This window comes from Pinus tabuliformis, chromosome J (assembly GCF_031772625.1).
Source record: "Pinus tabuliformis cultivar Carrire ecotype Pingquan chromosome J, CPIR1, whole genome shotgun sequence".
NCBI lineage: Eukaryota > Viridiplantae > Streptophyta > Pinopsida > Pinales > Pinaceae > Pinus > Pinus tabuliformis.
In genome coordinates this window covers 107185921-107212059 of record NC_142295.1, presented here as the reverse complement: position 1 = coordinate 107212059, position 26139 = coordinate 107185921, and the positions used below count along the sequence as shown (strand labels likewise).

The 26139-nt window shown below is 40.2% G+C and overlaps 1 protein-coding gene across 4 annotated transcripts in view; it reads right to left on the bottom strand.

Moving 5' to 3' along the window:
- The window catches only part of LOC149225757 (alpha-mannosidase-like), a 535348-nt gene that overhangs the window by 69852 nt on the left and 439357 nt on the right, over positions 1 to 26139 (bottom strand). For 2 of the 4 annotated variants that reach the window (XM_089377304.1, XM_089377303.1), the window contains 3 exons: positions 17955 to 18047; positions 17800 to 17847; positions 17610 to 17678 (listed from right to left, as the gene is read on the bottom strand). In XM_089377304.1, the coding sequence (XP_089233430.1) occupies positions 17610 to 17678; positions 17800 to 17847; positions 17955 to 18047 (210 nt within the window). Of the gene's footprint in view, positions 1 to 17604; positions 17679 to 17799; positions 17864 to 17954; positions 18048 to 26139 lie in introns of those variants that run through there. The other 2 variants (XR_016247700.1, XM_089377305.1) reach the window with 2 other exon arrangements.

Sequence of the window (26139 nt, the reverse complement as noted above, 5' to 3'; positions counted from 1 at the left end):
ATCCTCACCAAGGCTCTAGGAAGAACAAAGTTTGTTTATTTCAAGGAGAAAATGGGGATGGTAAAGAATCCATTTCAGTAGCAGAAATGGATAAGTGTCAAGAGTTGCAGTTAGCGGTGGCAGTGCTATGGGCAGCATGATGCAGCATGTTGAGAGGGAGCTGCAATACAAATGCAGCAGTGGTAGTGTCATGGGCAGCAGTACAGGAAGCAACAGTGCAGGGGATGTGAGGCAGCAGGCCAAGCATCAACACAGGTACTAATGCAGAAGATCAGTGTGATGTTTCTATAGTGAAGCATTGCTAGAGCACATTCCTCGCTAAGAGGGAGTGTTGATTTTTGGTAGCATCAAATGTGCTCTAGCCTTGAAATTTGGAGGAGAGGCTAAGGCAGATGAGATCTCTAAGACCCAGCAATCGTTTTGAGAAATTCCACCTGGATGAGGAGTTATTAAAATAATTAATATTTTTAATGGGTTCCTAAGTCTAAACTTAGGAAAATAGAAATATTAATGGGTATTAATAAAGATAAGGGTGAGAAGCTTCTAAGAGACGAGAATCAAATCTGTTTTAATCTTAGCCATTGATTAGAGACTTAATCTCGGCCATTGATTCATCAACAGGAAAATTATAAGAGAAGACTTGAGGATCATTTGGAGGCACACCGACAGATACTTAGTATCTCAAGGAAAATCGATTCTCAAGAGAGGATATCGATTTCAGAGGGAGAGTTGTAGGGTGGAGGAAGAGGAGGGCATCAGCAGCAAGCAGTGACTGAGGAGGAGGTGACGCAGGGACAGTGGGAGACAACGCAGAGAGAGACGTAGTCCAGAGGAGAGACGCAACCCTCACGCAGGTTGACGCAAAGGGACGCTGAGCCACGCAGAGTGACGCAGAGGTGACGCAAGAGTGGGAGCAGGGTCTCCAAAGTGTCAGAAAGTCTCAAAGGGAAAGTCTCAGGTGTTTTCTTTCAGTTTCTTTGTAAAATCATTCCTTGTAAAAGCAATTGCTGCTGAAGATTAATAAAGCCCTCATCTGCTACAATGGTTTTCCCACATTGGGTTTTTCCAGGGACAATTGTCCAAAAACAACTGTGTTGATGTGATTGGTTCTTGAGCATGTATTTTTCTTTGGATAATTGTGTGATAACTGCAGTAGAATTTATTTTAATATTTGCTCAAGGGTTTTGTAAATAACTTATTGTGAATAATAAGTAGGTGAAATAAATCAGTTGCTGTAGTAGAATTTCAGTTTAGAAATTTTCACAGTTTCTCCTCTATTTTGTCTATCCGTATCTTGTACAAAAATTATTGCTGAAGATTAATAAAATAAACCCTCATCTGCTGCAACGGTTTTACCAAATTGGGTTCTTCCAGGGACAATTGTCCAAAAATAACTGTCATTGTGATTATATATGTGCTAGTCTTTTCCTTGTATTTACTTTTAGCAAAATTTTATTTGTGATAGCTGCAGTGTATGTATTTCGATATTCGCCGTAGAAAACTGCAAATAATTTGTTTAAGTAATTTAACAAATAGAAGAGATATTACAATTGCTGCAGTAGGATTCAGGATCAACAAATTTTCACAGTAAGGAGTTTGGTGGTTGGGGTCTCAAGGACATTAAAATTTTTGGATGGCCACTCCTTATCAAGAGTCTCTGGAGGGCTTTATCAGGTGATGGTATATGGCAAGGCATTGTTAAGATAAAGTATTTAAAAAGGATGTCAACTACTGAGTGGTTCATGTCTGGCTTTGACTCATGTCTGAGTGGTTTATACATCTGGAATGGTTTTCATAAGATTAGTTGTTGGCTATTCAACAATTTGAAATGGTCCTTTGGAAATGGACATAAAATTCTTATTGGTATTGAGCCCATTCTTGGTTTGCAAAGTCAAACTTTATCTGAGGATGTTATACATCATTTGCATGCATGTGGTTTCTTCCTTTTATCGCAGGTCATTGAAAGCTCTGATCCATGGAATACTAGTCTAAAATGGAAATCAATGGAAGTGATTGGACTTAGACACTCCAAAGTTGATAGGTGGAACATACCTATATATATATATATATATATATATATATGATCTCAGGATGGTTGGGATTACGATGAGGGATCGCGAGGATGTGCTCTGCTGGAATGGAAATTTAAGAAATGGCAATTTGGTGGTGTCAGAAGTATACTCATACATTTCCCATGGATTACATCCCAACATGGAAAAATCATGGTTCAAGGATATATGGAGCTGGAATATCCCAACAAAGATTATTCTTTTTGGCTGGTTAACATGGAAGAATCGCATTTTAACTTGGGACAACATCGACAAATGGGGAATTTGTGGCCCAAATTGTTGTATACTTTGCAAGGAGACAGGCGAAATTGTATTACATAGATTTCTGCAATGTCCCTTTTCCATTGCTATCTGGTGCAGGGTCCTGTAGGTTTTCAGGTTACAATCTGGATGGTGTTTTTCTTCCATCCAGTCTTGTTTCAAATGGTGGATACAACATCACTATTTTCATAGAGCCCTTCCCTGGTTCATTATATGGGGAATATGGCGTACTCGGAATGCGGTGATTTTTGATGAATACCCTTTGGATATTGGCAAGGCTGCATAGTGCACATTACGAGGAATATACATAAAAGCTGAAAAGTAATAAACCTAGCAGGGATCTGAACTGTAATTAGGATTTGGTTTCTCCAACCGGTTTCTTCAATGGGGCAGTGCAATAGGGTAAGTGTGGTTGTTGAGCGGTCTTATATCTGAACAAAAACCACCATGTCCATTTATTCTGGTCCGGTGGAGATGGTTCCAATACTCGAGCAGAAGCTGTTGCTTTGTGGGGTCTTATGCTTTTTGTTAGAAGATTGAACCTGGTGCAGCTGAATATCCTTGGAGATGCAAAGGTAATCATCGAATGGATTAATGGATTGACAAAAAATTGTGCTCCCAATATGTTGAAATGGATGTTTCACATAGAAACTTTGAGAAAGTTTTTTTCAAACATTTCCTTCCGTCATACTTTTAGAGAGCTAAATGGGGTTGCAGACTCACTTTCCAAAGAAGGTCTTGAAGTGATGCTGGGATCTTTTCATTACAAGGTTTTCTGCAATGCCAACATCAAGGAGGGTACTCTTCAGATAGATTAATCGTAATCGCTCTTTTTGGCATGGTTTTGTTACTATAAATAACATCTAGGTGGCTTGTTTTTCACTATATTTATAGTTGTAGGATGGATATAGCTCTCTGTCATGGGCAGGACTCTGATATTAGAATATTAACGATTTAATTATGGAAGTTTTGGGCTTATGTAAAGATGGCATTAACTGATAGTATATGTGTATAGCTGAAGGTACATTAGTTTTTCTATGCGACAGATGTTATTTATTACCTATATGTGTATGTACTGGTTTTTTCCATCTTAATGGACATCATTAGCGCTTTTTTCTTTTTGAGAAAAAAAATAAGGCCAAAATCTGCAAGATTGCCTATCTCAAAGAAAGCAATACAAACCAAATAGTTGTAATCTCCAAACAAGATAGAATGCTATTGAATCTTTCCCTGAAGCAACACTAAATATTGATCCTCTATATAATGCCAACAATGTTTGAAACAGTTTTGCAAGAAATGCCCCCCCCTGATCAAAAGCCCGAAACGCGATTCGGACAGATTCACCGTACGAAACGCGTTTCAGAATTTCCGCAGTGGTTCCAGGTTAGATCCGTATGGATCGCAACCGCTTCGCTAGGCCGCCGACCGTTTCCGCCGCGTGAGACACATTTTGCCTTTTTAATTTTTTATTTTTTTTCACTTTTATTGGTTGGGGGTGGGTCCAACTTGGGTTAGGGTGAGGAGTGAAGGGATTAAAAGACCCTTTCATCTCTCATTTGCTCACTTCTATTTTATGAGAGCCTGGAGAAGAGAGGAGGGACTTGAGGAGACCTTGGATGAGTGAAGGAGGAACTAGGAGAAGGAGGAGGAGCTTGTAGGAGTAAAGAAGGGCTTCCATCTATAAGAGCTAGAGAGGTAAGTGCAAACCCCAAACTCCCTCATTTTTTGTCATTGTTTTTTGTATTTTTCTCCTCCCTCTCCTACTCTTTCCCATTCTTTCTACTTGCTCATTTAATTGCAAGTTGTCCACCACCTATATCCATATTCCAAGATGGTGTTCTTTTGACTTCTATGTATCATTCCACTTTTGGTTTTAATGATGGCAAGGGGGAGTATGAAAAGAAGGGAAGAAGAACAAGAGGATAGTGGTCCCCATATGAGTGACCCAATGTATGATGAGGAGGAAGGGTTTGAACTTTGAAGAGGAAGGGGATGAACCTGAAGGGAACACTGAAACACTAGAGGGGAAAGCTGCTCTGACACCCTTGTGGAACTATGTGACCAAACTTCAAGGGGGAAAGGGTGGTGGTAGCTACAAATTTTTGTGCCCTCATGGTTGTCATGGAGGAAAACCATTTAGTGGTTCATATACCCGTGTGAGGAGGCATCTTCTATGGGGATACAAATTTGCCCAAACATTTAAGCTGAACCAAGAAGAAAATACATGATCCAGATTTAAACAGGAACGCAACAAATTACAGAGATAACCATATACACAAAGATGCAGCGGAAATAATACTTTATTTCATTAATGGAAAATACTGACATATGCTTACAAACAGAAATGGCAATAAACTAGCTAGGGCGATGGTAGCTTATCTCTGAGAAGAGATGTGATGGCTACTTGCCTCTGAACTGTATTACAATGAGGCTCGAAGGCCTATTTATTGTTGAGAAACAATGGAAAACCCTTCACATACCGAAACCTAACCCTAGAAGATGAAACGCCAAATTGTGGGCCCCGTTTGGGTAAATTGGTACATCAATTTCCCGGGGTCGTAACTTTGGCATACGATCTCCGTTTGACGCGTACGATAGCTCGTTAGAAAGATCTATCCGAGTACTACCACTTTGGGAGGCAACATAGGGCTCGGTCGCCCCAGAATTCCAAAAAAACGTCGTTTAGGGCCTCAAAACGGCTCCGGAAGTTCAGGACCCGAAAAACTGCTAAAAATAGTAAACTGTGCTACAATTAAGGAAACTGAAAATGCTGAGAAAGACAATGGTGGGGGTCCAGGTGGACCTGGCAGGTGGCCACCAATATCCACCTGGATCATTCCTCCCCCCTTAGGAAGCAATGGTCCCCATTGCGTTGAGCTCCTCCATGAGATGAGGAAACCTCTGCTGAACTTGTTCCCTGGTGAGCCACTTGCCCTGCTGAAGGAGTTGGCCTGCTTTGACAACTCGATACAGTTGGATATGCTGTTGGCGAGTGTTCTTGATCTGTGTGTCCATGATCCGATCAGTTGCAGCTTGTTCCATGCAATCGGGATTTAATTCTGTGGGTTTGAGCTGTTCTGCAATGTCGGATGTGTCTAGCAATGGTGGAAAGTATGGCCGAAGGCGGTCCACATTGAACACTGGGTGCAGGCCAAGGAATGGGGGAATGCTGAGCTCAAATGCATTGTCTCCCATAGCCTTAGTAATGGTGTAAGGACCATATCGAAGTGGTCTCAATTTCCGATAGGCTCCAGTAAGGCGTTCCTTTTGCAAATGCAACCAGACTTTGTCGCCCACCTAAAACTTGTGTGGCACCCGGTGTTGATCATGTCGCTGCTTGTACTTGGCATTTGATTTCTCAAGAATGTCATGGACCTGCTGGCGAATATGTTGGATGCGCTCAATGAAGCTGGTGGCCTTATCTGTTTCGGACTGGACATGAGCTGAATTCATGTGAGTAGCTGCAAGTGGCATGGCCACATCAATGGGGCATAGTGGCTGGAATCCTAAACCCACCTGAAAAGGGCTATGGCCAGTGGAGCTGTGAAGAGCTCGGTTGTAGCTGTGCTGAACATAGGGGAGGCTCTCGTCCCATGTGCGTGGATGCTTTGAGTTATACATGCGCAGAATGTGCACAATCATCCTGTTGACAACCTCTGTCTGGCCATCAGTTTGAGGATGGAAGGCTGTGGACTTCGTGAGTTTGGTGTCCAGCATTGACCAGAGACTGGACCAAAATGTGCTGAGAAACCGACTGTCCCGATCTGAGATGATAGACTGTGGGATCCCAAAGTGCACCCACACTCGTTCAAAGAAGAGTTTAGCAGTGGCTTCTGCTGTGATATTCTTCTTGCAGGCCATCATAATGGCCATCTTTGAGAACCTGTCGACGACCACAAAAACACAGTCATTTCCATGCTTAGTGGAAGGAAGGCCTGACATGTAATCCATGGAGATGGATTCCCAAGGTCGACTAGGGGTAGGCAACGGGGTATAGAGGCCTTGCTTCTTAATGGTCGGTTTGGCAATGGCACAGGCAGTACATGATCGGATGTACTTCCCAACATCCTGTCGAAGATTCGGCCAATAGAAATAGTTTTGCAGTACTGCCACTGTTTTCTCGACCCCGAAATGCCCAGCAGCCCGACTGTAGTGTGCTTCCCAAATCATCTTGGCACGCTCGCTTGAAGGAACACAAAGGTGACCGAGGTGGCATAATAGGGCATCCTGGAGGTGAAAATCTGCAACCTGCCGACCCTCCAAGAGTGTCTGGTATGTGTGGCCGAATTCTGGGTCGCTTTTGTAGAGAAGTGGCCAATCAGAAGTCTCGTGCCCGCAAGAGTTGAGCACGGTGGTTAGCGCCATGATCGGTGGTCGACTGAGGCAATCTGCAACATTATTGGTGCTGCCCTTTTTATACTTGATATTCAAGTGAAACTGTTGCAGGTATGTAGACCACTTCTGATGGCGATCATTCTGCAATTTCCCTTGGGTCTGTATGAATTGCAGAGGTCGGTGGTCTGTGTGGATGACCGTTTCCTTCCCCAAAATGTAATGCTTCCATTGTCGGCAGGCCTGTACAATGGAATACATCTCTTTATCATAAGTGGGGTACTTCCGGACTGTGTCTGAAAGTGTTTCACTGTGATATGCCACTGGATGTCCATGTTGAGTAAGGACTGCCCCAATAGCATAGTCAGAGGCATCTGTCTCGACCTCAAATGGTTGTTGTAAATCTGGTAACGCGAGCACTGGTGCCGTGCAGAGGCGATCCTTCAACTCCCTGAATGCCTTCTGTTGAGATTCAGACCAAAAGAATTTTGCTTTCGCCCCGCCCTTGGTGACTTGACTCAAGGGCCAAGAAATATGAGAAAATCCCAACACAAACCTGCGGTAGAAGTTGGCAAGACCTAGAAAGCTGCGGAGCTCTGTTAGAGTGGTTGGAGAGGGCCAATCCCGAATGACTTGGACCTTGGCTGGATCGACATGCACCCCCTGTTCATCAATGATGTATCCCAGATACTGGACCTCGGTCATGCCAAAAGTGCATTTCTCCAAATTGGCACATAGCTTGTGTTGCCGCAGTGTTTGGAGAACCTGTCGGATGTGGTGGAGGTGCTCTTCCCAACTCTGGCTGAAGATCAGAATGTCATCCAAGTATACTACTACAAAGGAGTTGGTGAATGGCCGCAAGATGTCATCCATTAGCCTCATAAAGGTTGCAGGAGCATTCGTCAATCCGAAAGGCATGACCAACCATTCGAAGAGGCCCTCCTTGGATTTGAAGGCAGTCTTCCACACATCTGAGGGTTCAATTGGTACCTGGTGATATCCTGACTTCAGATCGATCTTGCTGAAATATTTCGCCCCCTTTAGTTGGTCTAGGAGGTCATCAATCCGCGGGATCGGGTACCTATTACGGACAGTGATCTTGTTCAGCGCCCGATAGTCAATACAGAGTCTCCACGTCCCATCCTTCTTCTGTACCAACACTATCGGGCTCCCACAGGGCGAAGAACTCGGACGGATGTGACCTTTCTGTAGGAGCTCCTGAATCTGCCTCTTGATTTCATTGTTCTCCAGAACGGAGCGCCGATAAATTGGTCCATTGGGTAGCGGCGCACCTGGGGTCAGATCAATGGAGTGCTTGACTTGACAGTGCAGAGGAACCCCTGCCGGGGAGGTGAAGATGTCTTTGTACTCCTCCACAATCTTGTCCATTTGTAGCTGCCGTGCAGAGGGACCTCGTTTGGAGGCCGCGGCCACTGTCTTCTTCTTCCCTTGAGGGCGTATCATCAGGAAAACAAATTTCCTGGTTTTGGAAATGATCTTACTGCATTGTTTTGCAGTAATCAAAGAGATGGCGGCAGGTGGTGGTACCTCTGGTATCCTGAACAACTTATTTCCCAATGTAATAATAACAGCACGGGGCCTTGATTCATACACAGCATGTCGCTTCCACAAGTATGGTTGTCCTAGTAATACATCACAAACTTCAAGGGGAGCAATGTCACACAATACCTCATCCGTGAAGGGCTTGATGTTGTATGGAAGGCGACACTGCTGGCTCACGCGAAGATCTCGCCTTTGGTAAAGCCACCCAATGGTGTATGGTTGTGGATGTGCTGTGGTCGGTAAGCCCAACCGCTTCACGACCTCTGCCGAAATGAGGTTCTTTTGACTCCCGCTATCAACAATGAACTGTATCGGGGAGCCCTTGACCCACATCTGGGAGTGGAAGAGACGCTCCTCCTCCTCTGGATCTTCGGGTTCATTTTTCTGGATCTTTGCGGTAGCAACAGTGGCGCTGGGATCCGCATCAATGATCTGCTTCCCTTTTTCATACCCCTTATCGGGTTCTGACTCAGAGTCGGAACATGCATCTGATTCTGAAACCTTTAGCTCAGCCACCAGTGACTGTTTGGCCCGACACTCACTTGTGTTGTGAGTGGAGCTCTTATGGAACTCGCACCATTTTCCAGTGTCCTTTCTCGGCTTCGCGGCGTTGCTCTTTGCTTGCAGCTTCAGCTGGTTGTCTTGGGCTGTCCCGCCTTGGCTTTGTCCTTTGTTCTGTGGTTTAGGGGCACCTTTCCCCTGCTTTGGATTCGCAGATCCAAAGTCTCGCTTCTTTTGTTTAAACTTCTGCTCGACTTTGACGGCATACCGGTATGCTGCGCCGAGCGAGGGGATGTTTAGGAACTGTATTTCTTCCTGGATGTACTTGTGCAGGCAGCCACGGTATTTGAGTATCAAATGTTGCTCCGAATCCTTGATACCCAACTTTGTGCGAAGGGTATGGAAAAGATTGGTGAACTCCGGCACATCTTGGTCCCTTCCCTGCCGCAGCGTGGTCCACTTTATGTATTCATCCTCATAGCTTCCGACAGGGTAGTACTGCTCCTTGATGGCATCCCAGAACGAATCCCAGGTGGGTGCGGCTGAAAATAGTGAGCCAGTACTTTCATCCTTCTGCTCGCAGTAGGTTTCCCACCAGTCCTTGACGTGGGGGGCTGCTTTGAGAAGAGCAAAAACAATCTTTTCCCGACTCGAAAATTCATGAACAGAAAAATAACCCTCTAGCAGATTTAACCATTTATCTACGGCATCGGCGTCTATCTGACCCTCGAATATGGGGATTTCAAAATTAACTTGTACCTTAAAGGGTGTGGCGTTTCCAGAGGAGCTGCTGGAAGCCGATGCGCCGCTTCTGGGTAGCCGCTGAAGGATCTGCGCAAAGCTGTCCATCATCGCGTTCCGTTGTCGCTCGAGCGCTTCTTCGAGCAAGATTTTGATGGGATCTCCTGCCCCCTCGTCTTTCTTCTCGTCCGCCATGGGAGGCCGTTGGGATTTGCGAGGCTGGTCTTGCAAAGGTTCAACCAGTTCAAGCCCTAACTCCTTATATCCCGACCTTGTTGGGGACATGCAAAGAAAAACAGAGAAAAAGCAGACCGCTCTGATACCACTGATCCAGATTTAAACAGGAACGCAACAAATTACAGAGATAACCATATACACAAAGATGCAGCGGAAATAATACTTTATTTCATTAATGGAAAATACTGACATATGCTTACAAACAGAAATGGCAATAAACTAGCTAGGGCGATGGTAGCTTATCTCTGAGAAGAGATGTGATGGCTACATGCCTCTGAACTGTTCTGAACTGTATTACAATGAGGCTCGAAGGCCTATTTATTGTTGAGAAACAATGGAAAACCCTTCACATACCGAAACCTAACCCTAGAAGATGAAACGCCAAATTGTGGGCCCCGTTTGGGTAAATTGGTACATCAATTTCCCGGGGTCGTAACTTTGGCATACGATCTTCGTTTGACGCGTACGATAGCTCGTTAGAAAGATCTATCCGAGTACTACCACTTTGGGAGGCAACATAGGGCTTGGTCGCCCCAGAATTCCAAAAAAACGTCGTTTAGGGCCTCAAAACGGCTCCGGAAGTTCAGGACCCGAAAAACTACTAAAAATAGTAAACTGTGCTACAATTAAGGAAACTGAAAATGCTGAGAAAGACAATGGTGGGGGTCCAGGTGGACCTGGCAGGTGGCCACCAATATCCACCTGGATCAATACATCCAAATAGAGGAGGTTGCACAACAAAAAAGCAAGAAACAAAAAACTCAGTCTGAATCAAGTGCAACCTCTAGATTTGGTAGCTCATCTCCTCATGGTACTTCTGCAAGCTCTGGAGGTAAAAGAACAATAGGGGATTTCCTGAATGTTGCTGGGAGGGATGATGTGGATGGAAAGATAGTCTGATTTCTTTGTGCTTGCGGTGTACCATTCAATGTGCTTCGCTCTCCCTATTGGCATGAAATGGTAAAGGCCATCAATGAAGCCCCAAAAGGATACAAGTCCCCCAACTATGAGAAAGCTAGAACAATGTTATTAGAAAGAGAAAAAACAAAGGTTCAAAGAGCTTTGACATGTTTTACAAATGAGTGGGTGGATTGTGGGGTATCCATTGTATCAGATGGGTGGACAAATATTAGAAACCAACATTTGATAAATGTTCTTGGTGTTTCTGCTAGTGGTGTAGTATTTATTACATGTCATGACTCCTCCTCCATCATTGCATCTTCCCAAAACATTGCAGATCTCATATTGCAATCAATCAGAGATGTTGGTCCGAATAATGTGGCTCAAGTGATCACATTATTGAGCGTACTCATCCACACATCTTTTGGTCTGGTTGCCTGGTGCACACATTGAACCTTTTGATGCATGATATTTTGATGCATAAAGAATGTGGGTGGATTAATGAGCTTTACAGGAGATGGAAGCAACTCATTAAATTTATCACAGGGCATACAAGGGTAAACTACTTCTATGGCACTTACTCCAAGTTGCAGTTGCTTAAACTTGCAAAAACAAGACTTGCAAGTTATTCCCTCACCTTTAGTTGGCTAGTGAAGGTGAGACAAGCTTTAACTAATATGGTGACCGCTAAATCATGGGAGGAAATTAACACTGATAGAGATGGTGCTAATGCAGCCAAGGACACTATTCTTGACATGTACTTTTGGTCACAGGTTAAATATGTTTTGCAAATCACCAAACCAATTTATTACATGATCAAGTTTGCAGATTCAGATCGACCAATAATTGGGGAGGTGTATGAGCAAATGGATAGCATGTTGGGGCAGATTAAAGACATTGTTGAGCCTAGAGATATCACCTTGTACAATTATATTCATGCAAAGGTGGAAAACCGATGGGAAATGCTAAATGTTCTATTGAATGCATTAGCATATGTTTTGACACCTAAATACTATCATCCATCATGGCTTTCAACACCAGCACCTGGGGGGGAGCAAAAGAAAACCACACCTAGATCCAGAGGTTCATGAAAAATATATGATTGCATTGAGTAAATTAGTCCCTGATGAGGAGGAGGTTGCCATGGTACGGTGACAATTGAGCAACTAAACACTTAGCACTAGTGCATTTGGGAGCATGCATGCAATTAGAGATCAAGAGACTTTTTCTTCTCTTGAGTGGTGGAACATGCATGGAGGTGCTACTCCACTTCTACAAACTTTGGCATTGCGGCTGTTATCACAGATGGTAAACACTTCTTCTACAGAGAGGTGTTGGAGCTCTTATTCTTTCATCGATAGTGTTAAAAGGAACAGGTTGAGTCTAGACTGCGCAGAGAGCTTGGCTTATGTTCATTACAACTTGCGATTGTTGTCCCATCACTGTGATGATACAAAGCATAATAAAGACCTTAAGGTTTGGGACAGGAATTCAGAGGAGCCCAATTTGGAGGATGGAGTGTTGCGATTAGAGCAATTAGAGGATGCTCTTTTCCAGGTATGTCCATTGTGGTATGAATTTCAAAATTCAGTCAATAAGTGTTATGTCCATTGAATTCAAATGTGTCAATTTTGCTTATAAAGCATTTCTCTAATTCCATTTTTTTATTTTTTTTGTTAACTAGTGTTTTTTTTGTATGAATTTTTTGAGCAATTCCAGGATGATGATGATCGAGTTGAGATGCCACCCCCATCTGGTCCCTTGGTTCCCAGGTTCCATGGTTCAACACCAACAACAGGGGGTTCGTCTTCATCAGTTTCAGTGCCACAACTTCCACAGGCACCATCTTCTTCATTGCCACCACGTGGAGGCCCACCGCCACGTTCTCTTCATGGTGGAAGGAGAGATTAATAGATATATTCACAATTTACTACTTTTGTCATAGATTAATCATTAAACTTGTAGGCTTGTTGTGAATTTGAACCTTTTTGTCTTGGTGGTGGCCTATTTTGTAAACATTATTATTTGAATTTTGGACATGACTAATGTTGACAGATGCTCACTTGCTAGATAATATGCTTAATGTTTTATGTTTTATAATATGCTTAAAAATTTGATGTATATTTGTAGTTGCTAGAATATAGATGGTTGATGCTCGAATAATTAATCATTGATGTACAATGGAATCATGGATGCCATATCTATCTTGATTTATGTAAAAATATGCATGTTTTCATGTCTTCTACAACTAATTTGGTATTTGGGATGTTTGTTTTGAATATAAATGCAATATATATATATATATATATATATATATATATAGTAGACACTTCCAAGACGCTTCGCTTCCTAGATTTTTAGAAAATGACGCTTCCGCATCCCCGCTTCCAAAAAATGTCCCCGTTTCATCCCCACTTCGTGCAACGTTGGTTTGAAATGATGTTTAAGGTTGGCTGCTACGGATGAGTAATAATGTTTATTAATAAAACAATTAAAACGTGTTTCACTAGTGAGTTTCTCACACCCCTGAAGATGGTCCTTGAGAAGGATCGAAAAGTTGAGTTAAATGATATAAACATAGTCTCCACGCAGTTACAATGTTTGGAGAATTGACACTCCTGGAAAATATGCTTGACAGTCTCTTAGCGATGGAAAACATATTAGAGGCCATCACAATGAGAAGTCCACTCCATGACAATAGCTCCTTGGATGGAATCCCTTGATAAACTACTAACCAAGCTAAAAACAATCAATGTATAAGAAAGCCAAATAGACAAAACACTATGAAGCAAGGTTACTTGGGCGCGAGAGCGGGAGCAGGGAGCAACATTTTCAAAAGCTCCTGGTTCGAGAGAGAATTTTTATATAATATATATTTTTATATATTTTGACGCATATATGTCACCAAAAGAATGTAGAATGATGAATTAGTTATAAAAACATAAAAGCATGGATTAAACCATATAACATCAATCATCTAGTAGTTACAACCTTCATCAACAATAAGTCCACAAGTTACAAGTTTTAATTTATATAACATGTAAGGGTGCACATAACCAAAATAACATCGAGTGCAATCCATCTTTGAACCAAAAATACATCGACAAACAGGCTCTAGATGGCCTATATCATCCAAAAAAATCATTCTACAACAAATACCTACATATCATCAAAATCATTGCCTATATTGGGATCTTTTTCAAGTCAAGATTTTGTTTGAGCATGGGTACATTTTTAGAAAAATGTAGCATGTCAAGTCAAGATTTTGTTTGAGTGATGGGCACATTTTTAGTAGGTTCATGATAGAGGAGTTCGACAACCGATGTCACTAACATCAAGGTACATAGAGGGATTGGTGCTGTTGATCAAATAAGAGTTCCATACCCTAGTACATGACAAAATCCAATGGAAACATTACAATCTCCTCAATCTTGAAATCCTGAAATAGTGGTAAGTATGTTGGATTTTGAGTGAGATCTAAAATTCTACATTCTCCATAAGAAATCCATTGAGGTCGGAACCACTCTTAAACATCCCGAGTCATTTCATGGTAATGTTAAAACTTTAAGTAAAAAGATGAAAATGAAAGATAAAGGTGAATGTCACTTTTACTTATTTGCGTTTGGAAAGTGTTTGCAAAAAAAAATACAAAAAAAGCTAGGGAGCGTGCTCCCGAAATCCGCTCCCTGACGAGGTCAGGAGCGGGTTCCCGGGGGGGCTTGCCCACAACCCTGCTATGAAGTCTATGCACCAATCTATTCTCTGCAGACACCCACTGTGTATTAAGGACAAAGGATAAATGATGTCTTGGACAAAAGATTGAGTACAAACATAAAGAGTCATACCGAAGAAGCAGTCAACCAAAACTCCACTCTTAATCCCTCCAAAATGGCCTAGGCATCCCAAGACTCATTTTAAATAAACTCAGACTTCAGAATAAGGCCTTTCAACTCCATAAGAAAAATATAGTTAGGGGGCAATGGACCATACTCCTGCACAAGAGAACGGTAATCCATCTAGGAAATAAATGCCAAATCTCACAAATTTTCCTTGAAGAAAATGCCTTTCCTACTCAACTTGCAAGTCTAATAGTGAGGTAGCTTTGCAACACATGTACCATGGATCCTCTAGTGCCAAATAGGACAATAAACCAAATCCCAAATTTCCCTATTGTCCTCTCAATGCCAATAGATCAGAGCTAAAACAACTTTCCGAGTTGACCATATGCTCAGGAAGATGAGCTGCCTTGATCCCTGAAATAAATGGGTAAAGATATAATATCACATACACTACAACCCCCTTGAACCTTACTTGTATGCTGGGCAAACATCGCTCGATGTTGAAATGTGACCTACTATAGTGCTAAACCCTCTAAACACCACACCACCCACTTGGCTACAGGAATATCAATCAAACCAAGGCCTTCTTTATCCTTAGGCATAATACACACTTCCCATGGAACTAATGCGAAGCCCTTTGTACCCCATACTTGCACCACATGTATGATCTCAAAATCTGCAAACACTCAAAAATAAGCCCTGTTAGGGAACCAAAAAGAGACATAACACACCAAAAGGTTGAAGAATGTGACCAATGTTGGAAAATCAAGGTATTTGTAGATTAATGTTGATTCTCCTTACTTGATAATTACTTGTGATATTTGTTGGCATTTTATTATTTTGTTTTACTTCTTCATCAAGCAATTATCAAAACATGAAGATCACAAAAACACAAAGAACACAAGATATAGGCTCCACGCTAGGGCAAAACCCCACAACTGGGGAAAACCCGAACAATCCTCTTTTAGAGAATCAAATCAAAATGAGACCTCCAAGACCCAAAGACCAAGTTCAAGACCTCCTCATGCCCAAAGTCAACCCTCCAAGTGAATCTTCTCCAAACAAGACAAAGTCTACCAAAGTCAACGAAGGGCAACCTCTTCAAAGTCTGCTCCAATCAAAGTTTCGGTCTTCAATTCAGGTCTACAACTTTGGCTTGCAACTCTCGACCTTGCAATTTGCACAAAAACCCTAGATTTTTGCAAGTGTGGGCAGAAATAGGTCATATTTCAGAGCTTTCTTCGCTTGGTATTTCTTCTTATTTCCTTGTCCTTTGCTCTTGAGTCTTGATTTCTTCTTAGTTAGGTGCAGATCGAACTTGCTTATGAATGGTGTACAAATGAGAAGTCTCTTCCCTTTCATACCCTTTTCAAGGGGTTGAATAGGCCTCTTCTAGGCCAACTTTCACTGGCAGGGTCGAATTGGCCTTGGGAGTCCAAAATGACTTTATAAACTCAAAAATAATGTTTCTTCTTAATACACATTGCATAAATGGGTATTTTACATATGACAATGACTCTTTTGACTCAAGACAAAAATTTCTTGACTTGACAAACCCTAGGAGCATGAAATGCATGCTTGACCTAGTTGACCATTTAAATGGAGCATGAAACCCATGCTTGAAAAACAATATTTTCTTTCTTCTTTTGCTTGATACATAAAATATACATAATGACATAAGTACAAAGACAATTATGAAGATCGAACCTAGTTACTTTTCCAACAACCAACAACAATCAACTTCCTTTCAAAGAGGATGTCAAGGCCCTGAGTTTGAGTGCGCACGAAGGCACACCCAAGTGGCAAAAAACCTAAGTCGGCATGGCTAGGCGACTCCATATATACTGGGTCTCCTCCCATCGGTGAAAGTCTATAAATAGTAGGGAGCCTTAGCTGAAGTGATAGTGGGCTAAGTCTCCATTAGTTGCCCTTGGTCTAGCATTTGACCCTTTAGGAATCCCCTTTAGGTCCCCTGCTAGTTTGAGCAGTAACATACCCCTACCCCCAATAGACTCCCATCCTTTGTTTCAATAGTGCCTTACCCGCAACCCATATTCATACCCATGTACCTTGTTAACTTAGATATAGAGGAAAAGTAAAAACCACAATCACTCCAATCTTCGAATCCAAACCAAGTAAACTTCTAAAACAAGCTTTCCTTTTTCTTTTGATTAATAAATCTAGGTTTCTGGCTCAAAAAAGATAAGGACGTTACCAAACAATCAACAATTTGCAATACTGTAGAGATGTATTTGTTTCCTAAAACAAATATATGAATGGTGATTTGCAAATTTTTCAAACAATGTTGGTAGAGCTAATACTATCTAATTCTCTGTACCCAACAATCAATTGTTTTGGAATTTACCACCAAAATGATAAGAATAGAAATCCATAACTAAGACGCTTAATTACTTATGGGGCTAATGATGTGGACACATTATTATTTGGTATATACCCATCATGTCAATGTGGAGATAATTTTATGATGACTCTTATATAGTGTAAAACCTATGAAACAAGACACAATGGGGTGACATTGTGTGGGCCCACATGTTTCATGTCAGGGTGTTGGACATCTTGACATGCATGACACGCTGCCCTGGCATGTTAGACATGCATTCAGAATGTGTCTGACACCGTGCCCTAGCTTGTCATTGGACACTTGGGACCAAAAAAAGGCAAAGAATTTCACAAAAATTCTAAAAATGTGTTAATATGTATAGATGTGTCAATAAATGTGTCCCAATGAGTTATTAATGTAGTTCTATTTTCTAAATATTCAAAATTTTACACTTTATGTCTAATGATCCCTGTAATTTTATTTTTGTTGAGATCACATCATCTCTCTCACACACACACACATACATGTGTTCCCTGCATGTTGCATTTTGAGGGATCTATGTGTTGGACACCCATATCCGCATGTCTTTGTGTCATGTGACTTAGTGTAAAACACTATAATGAAAAGCACATTAAGTATTTGATTCCAAGCTGCGCGAATGGATGCATAGCAGTATTAATTGGTAATTTCAAATTAGCTTTATACAGCCAAAAAGAGGTTGAAGAAATTGTATACATGCAATCTTATAGCAATATGGGCAATTGAATATGCATAGAAAGTAGGCTCTTGAATGACAGTGGAGTCTATTTCAAAAAAGGGGTTTACCTTGCGTCTTGAAAATAGACTTTGAAGATCAACTCTTGCAATGCTTGAAAATTTGTCACTTTCTCCGACCTGTATAAGAAATTAAGATAAATAACAGAAGCTTGGCCAACTGTTTTAAGTTTAAGCTATAACTGCAGATCATATTTATGCAAAACAGTAAGTGAACTATTCATATAAAATTCACAATTACCTCATAAAGATGTGCCAGACGCAACAATGTATGCTGATCCTCCAATTCCTACTTTCCAACATGTCTGTTGCATCAGTATCAAGTACTAAAATAGATCATAACAAAAATAGTGTTGTAAATTTCAATGTCTCCTAGAAAAATAAAGTTGAATATACCTGAAGTGTAATGATTGCAATATTTGGTGGTAATTCATAGCCTGCAACCATTGCTGAATATTGAGGTGTATTGATCTGATTCACTTCGTCTTCCTACAGCACAATTTCGGTTGTTTCATATGAAATTTCTCCAAGGCTTTGCTATAAATTATAATAAAACTATATAAATATTCACATGAGCATCTTATATTGATCAACTTTTAGTTAAAAGTAATGTTCTTTCTTGTCAATCATATCTATGTTTTGGACGTAACTTCCACAGATATAATATACATCAAGATATACATATGTATAGATATTTGGGAATGGGGGACAAGGGGTTGAGTTTCCAAGGCAGTGAGGAGGGCCCACTTCAGGGGATGATAAGGGAACAATGCTAATAGGTTTTTTTAATGATAAAAAATGAATAAATATCATTGCGCCAAGGCATTGGCCATGAGGGTTCAATGAATTGCGTTAGGATTGATACACATGAGCAAACATGGTGTGTTCAAGAAAGATTTATTTTGGACACAGTGGCCACAATGTTAGAATGTATAGAGTGGCCCAGAGAGACTTCCAGGAATTGATTTCATTAAAGCCAATGACAGAGCTGGCTGGAGCTTTCTTTTAAATACGTTTATGTGGCTTGGCTGGGGTGGTGCACACTCTATTCTCTGATGTCTCTGCCTTTAGATCAGTTAATGGGATCTTGTTTTATTGGATTCTTCTAAATAGATCCATTAGAATAGGCTTCCTTTTCACACCATATCTATATGTTATAGTTGCATATGCTCTCGATATCTGCTGGAAGCAACAAGGATGTAGGACAAAATCTGGGGATACAGATTTCCTGTATGTACCTAAGGACCCTTTTTGCTGCATTCCAGTGACTTTCTCTAGGTGCCTGCATGAATCTGGAAATAATGTTGACTGCATATGATAAATTTGGATGGGTGGTTGTCAAGTAAATGAGGCTTCCAATCAACTGTCGATAGGCAGTGTTCCACGGGGACTCGCCCCCCCCCCCCCCCCCCCCTAGGGGTCTAGTTTCCTCGCTCCCCCGCACTCCGGGGACTTGGGGACGAGTAGGGGACGTTTCCCCATGCTCCCAAAATGGAGGAAACTCAGGGGGACGTGCTAGGGAAACGTTTCCCTTCCCTGAGGGGACGTTTCCCCACGCTCCCAAAAAAATGGCCTTGCTTATAGTTTATGATTTAATAGACCTAAAGTGGTACAAAGCTACTCATGTTCTGTATGGGGATAACGTCTTGTGCTGTCTTTTGGTTTCAACAAATAGAGGGTCAGTATCATGGAAATTTGCTGGACCATATAGCACGTACATGAATTTTCCCTTTTAAAACTTCTCCTTTTTTTCTCAAGTGATGGCTAGATTACAGTGGGGAGATAACTGGAGTGACAGGCAAAGAATATGAGACATTCAATTTGTGTTTTTAATTTGCATGACATTTGACATACAAACTATGGAAGCAGCACCTATGTCATGTGGGAAATAATTGGGTGGACTATAGACTAACATGTGTTTACTGCAAGCATGACAAAATACTATGGGCAGTAAGAAATCTCAGGAACTGTCGTTATATATGAATTTATACAGTTACAAAATTTACACAGAGCACAATTTCTCAGCGTGAATTCTCAGGTCTGAAAATTATTTTCACCCCTGAAATACACTGCTGGTTTGAAGTTTGAACTGCATGGCATTGCTCTAATAAGGTAGACAAATTATCCATGCCATTGTTGGTCACCCAAGTTGGTTCGCAGATGGTCATCCTACAGTCAATGTCATTCGATAGTAAACTGTCAGAAAGTCTTTCATGTGATCTTCTCATCTCTCCTGGAACTAAAACTCTTCTTTCAGCATATGGTGTACTGTCTATATTATATATAATATAACAAACTTTCTAGCTGTTGGATCCAATACAGCTGGACAACCCATTGTAGTTTCCCCTTCTACTGCCAATGCAGTGTTCCTAATCTGTTCATTTACCTTTTCACATAATTTAGTGGCCACCTTATCAAGCTGAAGCTCTCCCTCTGTCTGACCAAAATCTAAATTAGAATATGACCAAGCTGAATTAGAATTTTAAATTTATTATTTTATATGATATTATAAATTTGGATAATGTCAAATGATATTCATATCAATGATCATGCTTTGCAGCTTTTCAATTCAAACCAAATTGTCGTAGTGGACTTATTAATAAATTATATTTTATATTTGTAAATTTTTAAGACCCTGACGCTCCCCCACGTTTCCTAAAAAATGGTAGGGAGCTTTTGCATAGGCCGCTCCCGCGCCCCCTTGCTCCCTCGCCCCCTCGTCCCCGAACCTTGGTGGAACATTGTCGATAGGTTGTACTGTTTACCAATTCCCCCCCTTCAAATTTTGAATGTTTTAGGTTTTGATCCTGTTGTCGCCTAAGATGTACACCTAAGTGTGGGAAAAGTTTCCAACCCCACAAGGTATAGTCTTTATGGCGCAACACTCAAAGTAGGGGTTGTTACCCATTCCCTACTCACTCTGTTTAAGCTCTCTCCTAGGCAACCTAAGGGGGGTATTCCCTAAATATAGAAACACTAAGGAAAAAATTATTGAAACAACAAGTCTAGGAGATGTAAGGGCAAGGCAATCACTTCTCTTAGTAACTTGAATTAAGATTAGATGGGAAGTGGGATTATAATTATTGAGCATTGCAATGAAAAAATAGATTTAATTAGATCAATGTGACACTTAAGATGAAACAACGAGAGACCAGTGCCTTAATAACAATGCTCCAACAAATTTAAGTTACTTGCACAATGATAAATGATATTTCAAGCTACAAGATAAGCAATGCTACAAGAAAATGTTAGTACAAGAAATCAATAGATCAAGATAATCAAATATATGAGCAATAAAATTTTAGAGAAAAATTGCAACGAAAAGAGACTTGTGCTTTCAAGTAGAGATGATATTCAAAAGACAATAAGCTTGAAATGACAAGTACAACAATGCAAAACTTGCAATTACAGATTGAGCTCACAATTCCAATTACAATGATCAATGATGATGGATGAATGCAAGATCTATCTAATGTGAAATGCAGGATCTTGGTTAATTTTAATTATATGCCTATGCTAAGGGTGAAGGCCTTCTCCTCAATTGGTAGAAACTAATCTTAAACAAGGTTGTAGAAATAAGTGTTGGGGAAGGAGACTAAGGCCTCATTAACGATACCTACCCAAGACTTCTAACGACCCAAGTGCCTTCGTTTCTACAAGGGATTGTCCACAAGAGAACTGCAAGGTCACTTGTTTTAACCCTTGAGTAAGGGTCTAGCTCTTGAATTGAAAATGGAGAAGGTTGTCCTAACTTTCTATACAACCAAGCTTATGCTTGGAGGTAAATTTTACAATGCAAGTCTAGATCAAAGATGATAGTGCAAATGACAATGACAATGAGATAAGATTGTTTCAATGAGATATAATTACGGCAAGATGCTTCAGAAATGTTAAATCACTTATAACCAAGCTTATCAGGAGCGGTGCTCTTCACTTGGGCAAACGCTCGTTTCTTATTAGGAAAGAGCCATATCAGAAACCCTCTCCTAACAGGCTGGATGGACAGAATCAGGTTCCTTTGGAGGAAGATGGAAGGGTGCTCCATCCAGCACATTTACAGATCACAGAACCAGCAAGCAGACATCTTATCAAAGGAGGGTCTCCTATTGGAACCAGGTATCTGGAACATGAAGGTAAAATCTGGCAAGGAAATCTTCTCTATCCAGGACTTTTCCTTTCCCGGCTCTTAAATTCAAATCTTTTAGTTTTCAGGTATGCATTTTCCTTCAGTATTCTGTCTATTTCTTCCTTCCAACTTTCTGCTTAAAGTTTTGGCTGGAGCAAATTTAGAATCCTCTGATAGTTTCTGAATACTGTTTTCTCTCTTTGAAGAGAACCTTCTGCTCCTTCTTTTCTCCTCTATTTGTGATGTATCCTCTTATCCTGCAACTTTTGTCAGCAACTTTTGGCAGCTCAATGGGCTGGTTATAATTTTTGGAAATCCTATCTCTAGGCTAAAATAGCCCCTATGAAGATCTTTCTGTCAAATGTATCTATTTCTTTATATATCTTATATAATATAATCTTGATTTTTTCGCTTTGAAAAAGCTTATTGAATATCACTTAAAACACAAGATTATAAGATTCCAATAATAAACCAATGAAGCATTTTAAGATTTACTCAATGAAACAATGACAACATTTCAAATGCCTTTAATTATAGTGCTTATTAGGATGTTCTTCACTTATATGATATGAAAATTGAAACAAGTGAGAATTAAATGATGCAAGTACACGTAAATAATGGCAAATGAGATTGCTAACAAGATAATGCAACTCCAAGACTAGATCTGATTTGTGATACCAATGAAATTCTAATCTAATCAAATGAGAGCAATAGAAAAGGTTAGTACCAAAATCTAAGACTAGAAAAAGAGAAACTAACTAAGAAGATGAAGGCTCCTCCCTTTTAAATAAGGAGGGGGATACCATGGGATTGAATCCCAAGCTCCCTTCAAGCAAGAAGATCAATTTTATACAATGAGGAAGAAACCCTTTAGGACAATGAGAAAGGCTCTGCCAACACCACCTTAAGGAGATGAGCACTTCTACAACAAACAATCACTCCTCAAGCTACACGATATCAAAGAGGAGGGCACAAGCCAAGAGATGACAAGCTTCAATGACAAATGACTTGTTCCCAAGCCTCAAGCAACACATGTCGTTGATGAATATGACCTCAAAAGCCCACGACCTAGCAAGGAAAAGGCTAGAAAATTTTGTAATAAAATTTATGTGATAAATTGCAAATATTTCCAAGACTTAAACTCTTCAAAATTAATGTGAAAACCCTCCAAAACAAATCGTTCAAATCAGAAGGGTATGCGGCCTTAAGCTCACGGCTAGGAGGAAAGAGGCCTCAAGGGCCTTGCCGAGAGTCTCCAAAAATGGTCTTAAATGATCAACTTCAAGAGGGTGGCCTCTAGCCCAAAAAATGATGATAAAATCACTTAGAATTATGAGTATATGTCTACAAGAAATCCAAGGGTTAGTCCTTAAAATCAAAGGCAAAAATGAGAAGCCCTAAAGGGCTTGTGGCTAAGCTAGGAATGAGCCAAAAGGCTAGCGGCTATCCAAACAAAGATGTATGATCAAAACTTGAGCCCAAGAAAATGTCTATCAATCTGCAAAATCGAAACCCAAGTCAGAGCTTCAATGGAAAAATGGAGAAATAATTTGAAAAATTATTTACAATTTTTAAAAAATAGAAAGCCTAACCAAAAAATTAAATTTCGGCGTGAGAGAGGGTCTCAAACCCTTGCGGCTCCCTAAAAAAAATTCATTGATGAGATGAGGCCACAAAAATTTGAATCTATCTCCTTGAAAGGCCTAGATGCTTGCAGCCCTGAAGAGAGGGTGATAGGCTAGACGACCCTAAAAAAGATGAAGTGTTGAGCTAGAAACCCTAGTTGTCTAGGCTAGGTGAGGGTTAGAGCCTTCACAAATCAATTTCTCCTTGATCCTTGAGATAGATCCACCTGCAAACAAAATCAACAAAGAAACTCTAGACGTCTCCTCAAATTTGTAAGAGAAAACCCCAATCGATATATACAAATATCTACAAGGGTTATAAATTATATACAAGAAATTTATTTACAAAATTACAAAGGCTAGATCAAGGAATGAGGGTTCCTTGATTAGAAAATAATGGCTCTTATTAGCAAATTTATTTAGTTAATGCACAAATAAATAAAAATAGATAAGTGAGATAAGATTTATAAATGAGTAATAGGCAAGAATCTCTTTAAAACAAATTGTTAGATAAGTCTTTAGAATTTAACAAAATGGGCTCTTAAGTTTCAGTGTCTTGGGAGTTCTCTGCTCCAACAAAGACTTTCCCTCACGCCCAAGATCTAAATACCAAAGAGATCTCTACACACTTAAGATCAAGTTGTTAGATCAATAGAGGTTAGATAACACAATAAATCTCAAGATCTAGAGATACCTGCTAGATCAATTGAATTAAAATGCTTCTCTAAACCCAATAACTAATGCAAGATACCTGTGCAAATAGTTAATCCACAACTGGCTAATGAAATAACAACTTTTAAAAATTAATTCAGTAGAGCATTAAGAACATAATTCAGAAAATACTAACCATGTTGTCGCCCGAGGTGTACACCCAAGGCGACAACGCTGAGAGTAGGGGCTGTCATTCTGATCCCTACTCACTCCATTTAAGCTAATCTCCTAAAAGCAGGCTAAGGGGGGTAGTCCCTAAAGGTGAAAGGATAATAAACCAGTTGAAAATCAACAAGTCTAGGAGATACAAATGAATATCCTAGCAACTTGATTTAAATTATAAGGCAAACAAGATTAATAAGCACAAACAATTAGATTATTCTAGATATACTAGTGATAAACCAATGCCTTAGAATTGAGAAATACTTGCACAACAAAGATCAATATGTCAAGTTACCAGATAGACAAATGCTGCAAGGATGATATGCAAGATCTATCCTAGATGAAATGCAGGATCTAATCTAAAGTGAAATGCAAAATCTTGGTTACTTTTAGTTATATGCCTAGTCTAGGTGAGAGCCTTCTCTTCAATTGTTTTGAAGCAAGTCTCGCACAGGGTTGTAGAAAGAAGTCCAAGGGAAGGAGGCTAAGGCCTCATTAATGATACCTACCCTGGAGTTCTAACGACCCAGATGCCTCCATTCCTACAAGGGATTTCCTGCAAGAGAACTGCAAGGTCACCTGTTTTAACCTCAGTGCAAGGGTCAAGCGTCGCAAATTGGGAGAGAAGGTGGCCCTAAGTTTCTATCAACCAAGCTTATGCTTGGAGGTAAATTTTAATTATGCAATTCTAATCTAGGATGAGAATGCAAGAGATGACCAAGTTAATATTTGCTTCAATGAGATTATAAAATGAAAAGTGCTCCAATGATAACAAGATAAGATCACTTATAACCAATATGTCAAATATCACTTATCAATCAAGATTACAAGAACCAATTAGAGAAGCACTTTAATGTTACTCAATGAAACAATAGCAATGTTTCTTAATCCCATATATGTACTTATTAAAATTACTCACTTGTTTGATTTGCAAATTAGAGCAAGAGAGTCTTTCAAAATTATACAAGCACAACCATAAGTAAACTAGATGCGATTGTTAAAAATGATTAAACAATGAAATGCAACAAGAACTAATCATGCAATGATACTTCTAACAAGAGAAAAACACAAGAGATAAGGTTAGAGATCTAACAAGCTATCCTCAAGATAAGAGAGAAACCAATGCAATCTATTATCTAATACACTTCTTACAATGGTCAAAAGATGAATGCACCAAACCTTGAAAGATATTACTGTCAATTAGATCAGCCCATTGTCAACAAAAGATCAGTCACAAATGAAAAAGCACAAGAGCTAGAAGAACGATTAGGCCTTTATGGTTAATGTGTCATGTCTTTAGGTGTTTTTAGGCTTATTATTGTTAGATTTTAATGTGATTAGACCACTTTATGCTTTACTTCAGATCTGATTGTTATGACAATCAACAAATAGGCTATGGTGGGTGTTAGAGTGGGTTAGTTTGTCAGTTGAAAAGTACCCCAAGTCAATTATTTTCTATTTAGAAGGAGGTCAAAATCGTAAAATTTTCTCACTGTTATGTTTTGACCTGTCATTGCTCAAAGGAGTCATCTTCAGTTGGGTTATCACTTTGGTCATCAAGGTCAGTCATTGGGAAAGAGTGCCTAATGTTTGTCAAGGTTTTATTGTTAAGTCCGGGTATTAAGTGATGATAGGTGGGTAACATGGTTTGATGTGTCAGCTACTGAGGAAAGGATCTTAAAAAGATCCTAATTATTAATGCTTTGACATACACCTTTACTAAACATTTTATTAATCCTTCCATTTATCTCCTTTTTCGTACATTTCATTCCTTCCCCTCGTTCCCTAATGCTACCTTACTCCTATCGATTTACTTTAGGCCTAAACCTTTATCATTGTTTTCACCTAAACCACATTTCCCTAGGCCTAAAACTATTCCCTTTCCTAAACATCATTACCCACCATGATTTGTTTATTGTCCCGTTGACCGCTACGTGTCAACTACCCATAGCAGTAC